The following is a 12,955-nucleotide window of genomic DNA, read 5'->3' as shown; positions in this document are numbered from 1 at the left end:
TTAATATCCACATGCATCTCTATTTCAGGCTGTTAAAAATGAAGTAAATGTCCCCTGCCTTAGAAATTTTGTGGAAAGCCTGTATGACACCACGCTGGAACTTTCTTCTCGAAAGAAGCATTCCTTGGTTAGTAACTATGAGAAATGGAAAACACAAACAAAACTGCACAGACTAAAATTCCTAGTCAGGAATGTATCTGAGGATCATAAGGACTCCATAGATGGGAAAAGTACCTGAAGCTCCCTCAAAAAGAGGCAGCATTTGAAACTGAAGCTGGCTTTTTGTATTGGCCATGATTGACGTTCATGTAGGGGGATTAGACCGTGTCACCTCAGATGACCCTCTGGTCCTAAGGAGTCTGTTGTTCACTTTCAAGATTTGGCCTAACTTGATTTTTATTTTAATTTCTGAGAACCTTTTTCCAATCTGAAAGCTAAAGTTTATAATAACAGTTTTTTTCTCAATCCCCAGAAACCTGCCCTGGCTAATTCCTATCTGGATACTAGGATCAAAATGGAAACAGGCAGGAAAAGGAGTTGGGAAATAGACAGTTGCCCATAGGAAGGATTCTCTGAAGACTGAGAAAATAATTCTTGGGAAGGTTTTGGTACTAAAGAGCAGTATAGAAAAGTCTTTTAGGTTACCACCACCTTTTACCCGCTGTGGTGAATAAAGCTTTGGTTTATGAATCGGCAAGTGGTGTAAAAGCTGTAATGTGAAAGTTGGGAGGAAGCAAGTTGCTTAGGGATCTGGTTACTGGCATGGTTTGTGCTCATCTCCAGAGGATGAACATCCCTACCATGATTTGAGCAGGTACTTAGGGTTGCTTTGCTGGTAGTGGTGACAAATTTGCTCATTTGTCTGTGTTCTGTGGTCATTGTGACTAACTGCATGCATATTTTTTAGATTACTGACTAGCAGTAGAGCTGCACTCAATGGTAGCAGTAGTTCCAAGTCCTTTAAAACTAAGTTATTTAAAAAAAAAAAAAAAAAAAAAAAAAACTAATGAACCATTAAGCATTGTGGGCAGTTGTTTCTTGTTAATTCAAGTTAACAGATGAGCCAGTTACATTTTTATTTCACGACCCTTGATTTAGGGGGAATCGTAAAGGTCTATCACATCTGGCTTTGCAAAATAGTGATGGATTCGGCATGTATGATTTTTTGGGTAGCTGCTCATTACCTTTGCTGTCTTCTCAGGTTGCTGTGGGAAGCTGGCCCAGTTCGGCAGGAAAAGCACAGTAGCACCTCTGTTTATTCAGTCATAAGCAAATTCCTCCTGTGGTTAAATTTGTCTTGGTAGAGTTTACCAGTGCAATAACATTTCTTTTAGGAATCTTCCTTAATTACCAGAAGATTGCACGCAAAAGAAAATACAGACAACTACCTCTAAGATAGGGACAAACTATTAGATGTCTATGAGAAAAAAAGCCAATAACATTTTCAAAATGTGTGTGCCTTCCTGCTTTTTTTTCTGTAGATAAGAGAGTGATCTAAGATGGTAAGTTTGTTTTTAAATGTTTTAAGCAAAGTCTAAATCATTGAATCAGATTTCTGCATTATTGTATGTGAAACTTATTTCATTTTATTATACGCTATCCATAATTCTTGGTTATTCCATCTCCAGCATTATCAGAAAGTGTCTGTGAAATGCACACCAGTGCTCTGCATCCACTGGGCACTGCTGTGCTACGCAGCGTCCTTTTTCTTGCCCACAGAGCCCCAGAGGGAGATGGCAAGGTAGTGGGTACAGAGAATGTATGTTACCTGGTTTGTTGAAATATAAATTATCCTGTGACCTCCTCTCTTTTCTCCTCAGGCCTTGTACCCCCTGGTGACCTGTTTGCTCTGTGTCAGTCAGAAGCAGCTCTTCCTGAACAGGTGGCACATTTTCCTCAACAACTGCTTGTCCAACCTTAAAGTTAGTATTTGTCAGCTCAAAAACGATCTTCTTAAAACATGTACACAGTTTTTAGGCTGGTCGATGTGCTTCTGGAAGTGACTCCCGATGTTTTCCAGGGGAATTGTCCTATACTGGTGGAATAATGGAAAAAATATTAATAAGAGTTCTTATTAAATACAGTCAATTTTAGAAAGTGACTAGGAATAAGATAAATCACTTCAGATTTGGGAAAAACAAATCTGTTCTAGCAAGGATCACTTTAAAAGTAGAATTAAATGTTCCTTTATATGCATCCATTGTCACATTTTATCTAAATGATTTAAAAATAGAATAAGGGCCACATTCAGCTAATAGAAGCATGCGACTGGATCTCAGAAGCTCACTTATACCTTTCCCATCCTTCCTCTATCCCCTCCAGTCTAGGAGAATGTCTCTGGGGCAAAAGCTCCAGTCTGTGGAATGACTGACCTAGCAACAGACAGTACTTCTTCCTTGTCACTGTCGTTTGTGATTCTCGAAGGTGTCCTGTTCAAGCCGCATGGCAGTCAGTCCTAAGCATTCACTGTTTCCAGCAATACACCTGCAGTACAGGTGCTGGGTGACGTGAGGAATCAAGTCATGGTGCCTGTGGCTCAAACAGCTGTAATGATTAGCTTTAAAATGGACTTTATAACTTAAAAGTGGTGAATATGTTTTAAGTTTTAGTAACCTATTGATAAAAGTCAGTGAAATGAAAACTATCCCTAATATAAGTGCAAATAGAATGTATTTTTGGCAGTTGTCCTTGGTTGTGTCCAAAGATGTGATTAAATTTCTTTTGCCAGTTTGATATTAGCTGCTTTTGAATTTTAAGAATATACTTAGTTATAAAATTTTGTATGTGCTTATACACGTTGCCTTTTTTTTTCTATGATGCTTTAATTTGGTGAAGTAGTTAAGATTAATTATATTATTTTGGCATTTACCATAATTACACAATAATCTGCATTGGAGCTGTTTTAAGCACCAACTATGAGCTGGCTCTGAAAGCTGATTGTGAAATCCAAGATTAGAATCATTCATTTTCTTCAAATTGGCAGTGAAATATAATAGCAGTGGATAGAGAGTTAAGCTTTTAAGTACTCTGAAAAAGTGAAATGCTTTTCAGGGTTATCAAGCGTTACATAAAGGCCACTTTCAGGTTTTGTTGTTGTTGTTTGTTGCTTTTGTTTGTTTTTTGTTTTGAGGATCTGCCATATAACTCTTAACGTGTAGCCCAGTGTCATTTGTTAATTGGGCCACTTTTCAGTTATCCAGCTGTTAGTTCATTAAATATTTTTTTCTATTACATTTTACACAGATAGGAAATGGTCACTTTATTGAAAACAGAGAGGGGAATTATTGAGAGTGCTTATAGTGCAGTTTTCTGTATATTCTGTGTTTAATGTGTCTGGGTTTTTGCTTGGAATTACAATAATAATTTTCATGACAATCTATTGCTGTGGCCACAGAGACCCCAATTTTTTGTCTGAACTTGTTTTTGAAACATAGTAGAGCATCTTACTTTGGAACTTAATTACTTCAAAGTTAGAATGTTGCTTGCAGCTCTAGTCAAACCCCACCAGAAAGATTTAATATGAGGGTTATATACAGCCCCAGAGAGGAGCAGGCCTGGGCACTGACAGTATTTCCCTGTGCAAACATTTCAAGCACTCAGATTTCTAAGAGGCAGTAAGGCCAGAAAGAGCACGTAGAGTGAATGCTGTAGAGACTGAACCACATTCCAGAATTCAGTCCAGCAGGGACTTATGTAGTGTCGACTGTGTGAGGTGCTAGGGAAAGTGCTGAAAGTGGGAAGGAGGGGGAAAGCAATTCTGTAAAAACTAGATTAGAATAGAGTCCCTGTCCTTGACAAGCTTAGAACTTCATTGGAGGATATGTAACGAAGTTTCAAAATGCGTGATGCAAACAGTGAAGGATGTAAAAGGTAGGAGTGGAGAGATACCTGTGAGAGTTGTGGAGGTCATATACACCCACGAATCACGAAAGAAGTGATTAGGCAAAGTAAGGCAGAAAGGCAGTGATATTTTATGGGTAATAATCTATTTGAATTCACTACCTCAAGGCTAAAAGATATAAAAAGATCCTTGGTAAGATAAAAATGAAATAAAATTATATCGCATATATTTAGAACTAAACCTAGTAGGGATTTGAATGGGACCATTTAAAAAATGTTATTAATGTTCAGAAAACCTTCCAAACCTCCTCTTAAGTCCTTAGTAAGGAAGAAATACCTGAGAAAAACTAACACAGCGTCAAAGATATTCTTTGTCTTGAATTGCTACAGTATTTTATGGGATTTAGAACCAATTCTGCCATTTCCTAAGTGACCACCAAATCAACCCTTCCCCCACGCACCTTCCTGCACCCTTCCCTGCCTTCCTTACCCCTCCCCAGCCACAGATGCTTTAGGATAGTGAACCTCGCATCTGAATCCCACACGCTGACCTTGGTAGTCACCTTTGATGTATTCTGCAGAGGTGAGCCATCGGGGCAGCGTGGCAGAGCAGAGCAGAAGTGTGCATGAGCATGAAAACCTGCCCGCTTTCATTGTAAACAAGCTCTCAGGGTCAATACTCACTTAATATCGGTGCCCTAGTTTATTCCCAGCATTAGTCGGTCAGAAGCAGGTTGCTTCGGGAGAACAGACTTGAAATCTTTAATATTTCCACTTAATTAACTTAAGCATCTATTAGTAATATTCCATTATAAATTGATGAGAAACATATAGCACCTTTTCACTAAGACATTCACATCTTTCAGGAACTCTTGGTCCGTGGTGACCGATACTTTTTTCTTCTATGTATTTTATGTCAGAATCTGAACATATTGTGCTACCAAAAAAATGCATTCCCTTCACATCTACCATACAACACCTAATTCTGACAAAAGGAAATATGCTTTGTGAACTTGATTTAATAGTACTTTTAAAATGTTGAGTTACCATTTACAAATGAGAAAAAAAAATTAAAAATTTAAAAATTAAATAAAATGAAATTATCATGTTCATAATAGCTATGTGCTAGTTTCTTATCCTTCAAAATAAAATGAATTGGGAGAATTTCAAAATTTCTTATATTTTATAAAAATGAATATAATATACCAATGAGACCCAAATTATAATTTAAAAAAAACAGAAAAGAAACCTCAGAGGTTAAGAAGTGCATTAATTATATGATCCATAATCATAACAGTAGCGCTCATTCACTGGAGATACATTATGAGCAGGCGAGTGGCAGGGGCTTCATATACGTTGTTGTGGGTATCATGGCAACGCCACAGGCTACACTGAGTATTCCCTGTGCTTTCATGAATGTTGTTTATGCATTTCTAAATATTTTGCTCAGATAGCAATACTGAGGTTAGACATGATTCAGTTTAGTGTCAAAATTGGAGAAACCAAAGTACAGAATGAGAAAGAATACTCCTTTTTTCTCAGGGAGCACTTATGCTAGGACTTAAATCCGTTCAGTCAGTTACCAACAATTCTTTACAAGTAGTCTACCAGGCACAGTTCTAGGTACTGGGAGTAAGTGATGAGTAAGACAGTAGCACTCCCTGGTCTCTTAGACCTTGTAATTTAGTGGAGGAGACAGACCAACAATCAAATAAATAAATACATGAGGAGAAAAAAGAAACAGATAATGATAACTGCTCTAAAGGAGCATAAACCTAATAGATATTATAAACCTAATAGATATTATGCTCTAAAGGAGCATAAGCCTAGTAGATATCATAAACCTAATAGATATTATGATTGAGAATGATGCATTCAGGGAAGGCAGGCAAGGGAGGTACAAGCAGGGTATTTGATTTCCAGTAAAAATCTCAAAACAAGTGTGGTTGCCATAAATATATTTGGTGAAGCTTGTGTATAGCACTTCAATATTTGTATGTAATAACTGCAATGAAGTTTGAATGCTTTTTTCAACTTCTCACGTAATAGTAAGGTTATTAATGTTATCTTGTAAGTGGAGACATTGAGTAATATATTAAAGATTCCACAATCATTGCCTGAATTAATTAAAATATATGGCATTTATTTTAAAATGACTACTTTTCTCTTTTAAATACCAAATTTAAATGGTGTACTATTAGCTATTTAATTATTAATTTTCAAGATATAGTTATTCTGCTTTACTGTTAATCTCATTTCCATAATCTCAAGAAAATCTGTTTCAGATCTACCAAAATAGAGACACATTTCAAAGATTCCAATAATGCACATAAACTGGACCTAAAAATTAGTAATAAGATGACAAGCACGTTATTTTCCATGAATGCCTTATTTATCCAGCCATTCAATAGAAAAATAATTGCCATAAAAATGTTGTTATGATAATTTTAGAGATTATCCTAAACTGTAGCAATAGGTTATTTGGATAATATACAGTCGTCAAACCCGGTGAATCATAATCAAAGTAAATTGATTCAAGTATCAGAAATGTCAAAAAGATGGAAAGTGTTGGCTGTGATATGCAAAGAAATATAACAAAGACATAGATTTACTTAGATGGCTTTCTCTTTGAAACGGAAGAAAAAACTAGAAGGTATTTTAAGTATAACAAAATTAGTAGATGACTAAAATTACCTATCTCACTAGGTCTGTACCTTAACATACATAAGAATCCCTACAGAAGCCTGTTATAAATGCACTTTCTTGAAGCCCACTTTCCAAGGTTCTGGTTCAGAATATCTAAGGTGCAGCCCAGGAATCTGCATATTTATAAGCAGCACAGGTGACTTGGTGCAAATAATCAGCTGATGGACCTTGAGTAACATTGGTCTATACCACTGATTGCATCACCAGCCAAGTTATCAGTGAATTCACTTGTCCTCATTTGTTACCATTAACTCTGAATTGTTTTAACTAAATTAATTAAAAGCAAAATGTAAAGGAAGTAGGCATGTTATTAGATAGGCTGACACATCCCGTGAAGTCAGTGACTGGCAGTGAGGTGAGATGCAGCGGGTCCAGGGAAGATCTACTCTGAAGCGCACTAGTTTCTTGGGCAATTATATGAATGAACCTCAGAGCCATAATAAATGCATACCATTAATTAATTATTGGTTAATTAATTAAGGGAGATGCAGATACCAACAGAAGAATGGTTTTTTGATCTTGAAGCAGGTATCTTTGACACAGAAATCAGTGGTTTGAGACATATGCTGAAATGTCTGCATCCTGAAAATATACATCAAGCACCTATTCTGTTAGCTGCTAAGGAAATACAAAGACAGCTGAAGAAGAAGTGCTGTCTTCAAGTAGAGTAGGTACCAATAGCATATGTGTGCAGCCTCCACATAATATTAAGTTGAAGTGGAAAATTTAAAGCTTTAAAGCCACTGAGGCCAGATTGCCTAGGTGCAGATTCTAGCACTGTCATTTATTAGCTGTGTGACCTTGGGTAAGTTATTTGACCTCTCTGTGCCTAGAATCTACTCCATACATTGTTGTGAAAATTAAAATGAGTTAATGTAAGTGCAGCATTGATTAAAATAAAATACGTGCTATAGCGAGCACCATTTAACACATACATTTCAATTTCTGAGAAAACAATACTTATTAGAGCATAAGTCAATTCCTATCCCAGCTGTCGTTTACTAACCTGGTTTACTGTCATTTACTTTGAGCAATTTATTGGGCCTTGTCTCATTTATAAAATCCTTCAGTTGGTATCTTGTTACATGAAAGCACATCTGAAATACCAAAATTCCATACAAGTGCAAGGTATTTATTACTGTCATTATAATATGAAAATTAGCTTCACCTACATGGCAAAGTTTGTCTTTCATGTAGGTCCTGTACAAATTAATCTAGTTTATGCATCAAGTTGTTCAGCTACTACTCAGATTGTTTTTGTTTTTGAATACTTTCTGGTTTTGTTTTTAATATATAACCTGCTGTATGGTAGTCACTGAGGACACAAAAATGAACAAATCAGAATGCCTGGAGCTCACTGTCTGCTAAGAAACATTCAAGTAAAGGATGTCTGTTTCCTAGAAAACAGAGAGCAGGGCCACTTGGTAGCCTCTCCAGAGGACTGGGACAGGAGTAGAGGGGCAGGGGAATAAAATAAGAGGAGGTGTCACCTAGTTGAATTTAAGTTCTCCAAGTAGACAAGGGTAGGAAGGCATTCCAGGCATGCAGGGAATTGCAAAAGGGATGTTGCAGTGCAAGGTTCACCTACCACAAGGCAGAGGCAGGAAGTGGTACAAGGGAGCCAAGTCACAAAAGGCCCCTCATGTGCCGTATTATGAAATTTGGACATTGTCCAGTAGGTGACTAGAAGCCACTTAAGTCTTTAAATGCAGGACTTTAAATGCAGGAAAGTAAAAAAACATGTTTGTATTTTTAAGAATATCATTTGTGCAAGAACACAAGAGAGGCCAAAAAATCCATTTAGGAGGCGGTTGCAATGATCTGATATCATCTTGAAATGCTAAAAACCAATTAGCAGTACATAATCCACAGACAGACTAAAACCTAAGTCTGCCACTTTGCTTTTCGGTGCCTATGGAAGGGAAAATAATCTCAAAAATGTTCTTAAGAGTGAAAGACTATTAGTCACAATAAGATGCAAGAAAAATGGTAGACGGGAGGGACAGGACAAATATTTTAAAGAAGGTGAAGTTGAAACAGAAGACACTAATGTCAATCAGTTAAACTAGAGATTTCGGTTATGGTCTACAGTGAAATTGAGATGATACTTGCTTTCCTCATCATGATTCACAATGAGAGATAATGTATATGAAAGAATTTCAAACGATACACTATGCAAATATAAACTGTTACATATATTTTAAAAAAGGAAATTCGCAAAGGAAAAGATGTTTCTACTAGAAGAGAAGCTCCCTGAAGGCAGGGGCTACATTTCCCTTGTTTGCTGCTGGATTGCAGGTGTCTTCTACATAATAATACTACAGGCAGATACAGCGTTAAGTACCCTATGTGCATTAACTCATTTAACTCTCATACGCTCCTGTGATGGAGGTAGGATTATCATCTGCACTTCACAGACAGGGAAAATCAGACCCAGAGAGATTAAAATGCTTTCGCTAGGTCACACAGCTAATAAATTATAAGGCAAGAATGGATTCAAACCCAGGCAGTCTGTGTGTGGAGTCTGCTTTTAACCACCATGTAAGTACACCACAGGCATTTGCTGATTTGGACCAACTGGAAGACCAGTAGTCAGAATTTTTGAAATTTTTAAATGATCGAATATTGTAAATGCGAGTTTACTGGTTTCAAGTCCCCTTTAAGTAACTAAAGCATTTGACAGATTTTACCTGTTATTTTAACAGGCAAAAAGAAACCTTCTACATAAATGTGTGCTTCTAAAAAGCCAGGGGTTTTTTTTCTCCATGAAGCTAAACAAAAGAAGAATAAGCATGCAAGAAAATTTTGGCAACCGCCAAAAATTAAAAAAAAAAAAAGCAATGGACTATATAAAGTAGGCCATACTAGATATTAACACATTATAAAACCTGAATAATTAAAATGATGTATTAATACTTCAATACACAAGACTAGTAGAACAAAAAGAAATGTAGAACAGACCTAAATGTATATGGAAATTTAGACTTTTAGAATAATGACCACCCTAAAAAGTTGTTAGACTACAAAGACTATGAAGTCTATCTTTCCTAAATCTAAAAATTTCTCACTATAGCCTTTCCTACAGAATTTATTTATGTGGATCATCTTTATTCAGTAACAGTTTAAAGATAAACTTTATCCCAGATCATTTCTAAACAATTATGAATTCTACAAAAATCAGTACCTAAATTATCTACGCTAAGAAAAGAGAATCATATGACTAAATAAATGGAGATAGACAAGTAACATAAAGGCAAAAGACCTATCAGAAAGTTAAGATACTGAAGGACTGGTTAGCAAACATTCACTGACCCCATGCAGAAAAGCAGAAATTTTAATAGATCTTAGGGGTAAATAATGCCCCCTTTTTTCAGAGAATCTATCATTTATGTGGGAGCTGATGTTTAAACAAGATCCCCCCGCCCCCGCCCACAGAGGTAAGGAGTTGAAGGGCTATGCTAGAGGTATGTGTGAGAGTCAGGGACACTCAGGAGGAAATCATTAGTTTTAATGGGCTGGGATTTAAGACATCAGGGAGGAACAGAGAAGGCTTCACAAAGGAGAGGACATCCAAGCCCACTATAAAGAATGAACAGGGTTCACTTGGGAGAAAAGAAAGATTCAGGAATGGGGGTGGAAGGGCATTTCTATCATGGAAATAGAATGAACATGGTCTAGCTAGGGTTTACATAGCTTGCGGGAGAGTAACAGGATGGGAGGCAGGAGAGATAGGTTAGAGCCAGTTATTGACTAGTCTAGTATGCCAGGCCAACAAATGTTAACTTGATCCCACAGGTACCAGGGAAACCACTGATTCTGTGATTTTTATATAGAAAGGATTCTAATTGGTATAAGATAGACAGCGGGGCAGGGATTGACTTAGGGAGACTGTTAGGAGGGTACTGCAGCAGTCCAGATGACAGTGCTATAGCAAAGGAAGTGAGAATGGATAAGAGGTCCAATTCAAGAGAAATTTTGTGGATAAAATCTGCAAAATTGTTTGAAAGAATGGAGTGAGAGTCAGAAGGAAGGAATGGAGGAATGAAGTGTCCACGAGATGATGAAACCCACACTCTCCTCTCTGACCGATTTTTTAATGCCTGGGTGCCCACAACTGGTCTCCCTGCCTCTGCTCCATTCCCCATGCTGCAGACATTGGACTTCCTCTGTCGTCTTTCTGATCTCATTGGCTGCCTGTCACCATCATGAGCTTGTTCTCCTCATGAAAGGTGCCTCATGTGGCCGCTGCTTTCCTCTCAAGCCTCACCAGCTACTGCTCCTTCACCTGGCCTTGCAGTGGCCCTTCACCAGCATACAATGGATTCCCAGGCTCCAAAACAGGAGCCCGTTGCTCCGCCATTTCTCTCAGGTTCCATGTGCTCTTGACTCTGCCTATAAACCTCCCCCTCCCAACATTTTTTTTTTTTTAAACCTTTCAAAGTATCTAGGGCCACAAACCATGGCAGGCTCAGCGTAGTAACTCAAATGTGTGTGCATTATGAATGAGTACGACAAAAATGGATTTAAGGTTCATCTGAGTTTGCTGTTGTTGTTGTTGTTGTTGTTTTGAGACAGAGTCTCTCTCTGTCACCCAGGCTGGAGTGCAATGGTGCGATCTCTGCTCACTGCAACCTCTGCTTCCCGGGTTCAAGCAGTTCTCTGCCTCAGCCTCCCAAGTAGCTGGGATTACAGGCACCCGCCACCACACCCAGCTAATTTTTATATTTTTAATAGAGACCAGGTTTCACCATCTTGGCCAGGCTGGTCTCGAACTCCTGACCTCGTGATCCACCTGCCTCAGCCTCCCAAAGTGCTGGGATTACAGACATGAGTCATCTGAGTTTTTATATGCTCCTGGAATCCTTTCCTGACCCCATTCCTTGAGTTTGCCATATGTTACCCTTCTTCCTATCCTCTAGCTTCTGTCCCTGCCAGTTTTTCATACTGTTGTAGAGTTGATTCCCATCCCCCAAAGACTGTGAACATCTTAAGGGAAAGGATTATCTTTTGTCTCTACATCTCAGGTTCTAGCACAGTACCTAGTACACATTAGTCTCAAGAAATATTGGAGGGTAATCAGATGGGATGAGGATGGGGCAGAGGCATTGGAGAATCAAAACAATAAGGGTTTAAAAGAACATAATCAACAATAAAAAGAACAGACTGATTCTCCTACTGGTGCTAAAGAATTTGGGTTCCCTAGGGCTAGAGGGAGAAGACAATCTCTTGAGTACTCACCTTGGCAAATGAGAAAGTGACATGGCTTCCCCCAGAATTACTCTGTCCCACCATTTATATGCCTCCTCATGGATGATTTATCCTATAAGCATTGAGAGGCCAATACCCTGTAAGTTCCAGATGATGCAATGTGCCTTGTGAGTACCCAGCCATCCACCTGGAGCTTGCCTTTTCCAGACCTTCAGAGAAGAGCCATCTCTGGAACCTCAGACCTCACTATTTACATCTACAGTCTTACATCTTGGTTTCTGTTATAGAACAAAGACCCCAAGATGGCTCGAGTTGCACTGGAATCTCTCTACCGGTTACTTTGGGTTTACATGATTCGAATTAAATGTGAAAGCAACACAGCTACTCAGAGGTAAGAATTTGGCTTGTGTCAATGGTAACCACATCACTCAGCCACTGCAGAGGGTGTTTCTTGTATTACTACCTATGCTAACTCAACTAGAAGCTATTCAAAGCTGACAGTTTCTAAAATATCTAAGTCCTAAGGAACATTTTCAGGCTTTCCATAGTCATTGGCTCAACACCCATTACAAAAGCTCCAGCCTCCACCAGGATCAACAGGTTCCACTTCCAGAGTTGCATTTGCCACTTTAACAAAAAAAAAAAACAGCTATCATTTTCCATCTGCTCTTAGTTTTCCAGAAAAACTTTTCATAGAGTAATTATGCTAATGGAAAGGGGTGAGGTGGTTTGTTTTCTTTTTCTGAATTCTCTCTGATACTTAGATAAGATGAAACATCTGCCATTTTCCCTTACAGAACTGGAGCTCAGCCAATCTTGCTTGTTTTCTCTTTTCCCCCTTATCTTTCAGCCGACTTATAACCATCATCACCACACTTTTCCCCAAAGGGTCCCGTGGTGTGGTGCCAAGGGACATGCCTCTGAACATCTTTGTGAAAATCATCCAGTTCATTGCCCAGGTAATGGAGAAGATTCTGGTGGTGGGAATCTTCTAATGGTTTTTAAGCAGCCAGCCTCCTTCTTATGGAGTACTAAAAGATGGAAAGTCTAAATTAATATCTTACGTGTTTAGACTTCTGAGAAAAGTTTAAAGTGTTTTCACACACAGCCTATTCTTTTGCTTCAAAACAAGTTTTGAGTTGAGTACATCAAGTGTTTTCAGCATCTGATAAATGAAGAAACAGAGACAGAGTTTAAGTGG

General features: G+C 38.2%; 1 protein-coding gene across 1 annotated transcript in view; it reads left to right on the top strand.

The window, feature by feature from the left end:
* Nucleotides 1-12,955, top strand: part of FRY (FRY microtubule binding protein) — a 271,904-nt gene that overhangs the window by 103,405 nt on the left and 155,544 nt on the right. Inside the window, exons 10-13 of the mRNA XM_023208778.1 lie at nt 29-127; nt 1,821-1,922; nt 12,042-12,145; nt 12,605-12,713. Of these exons, the coding sequence (XP_023064546.1) occupies nt 29-127; nt 1,821-1,922; nt 12,042-12,145; nt 12,605-12,713 (414 nt within the window). The remainder of the gene's footprint in view (nt 1-28; nt 128-1,820; nt 1,923-12,041; nt 12,146-12,604; nt 12,714-12,955) is intronic.

Source organism: Piliocolobus tephrosceles, chromosome X (assembly GCF_002776525.5).
Source record: "Piliocolobus tephrosceles isolate RC106 chromosome X, ASM277652v3, whole genome shotgun sequence".
Classification (NCBI taxonomy): domain Eukaryota; kingdom Metazoa; phylum Chordata; class Mammalia; order Primates; family Cercopithecidae; genus Piliocolobus; species Piliocolobus tephrosceles.
This window is presented reverse-complemented; position numbering and strand designations above follow the sequence as displayed.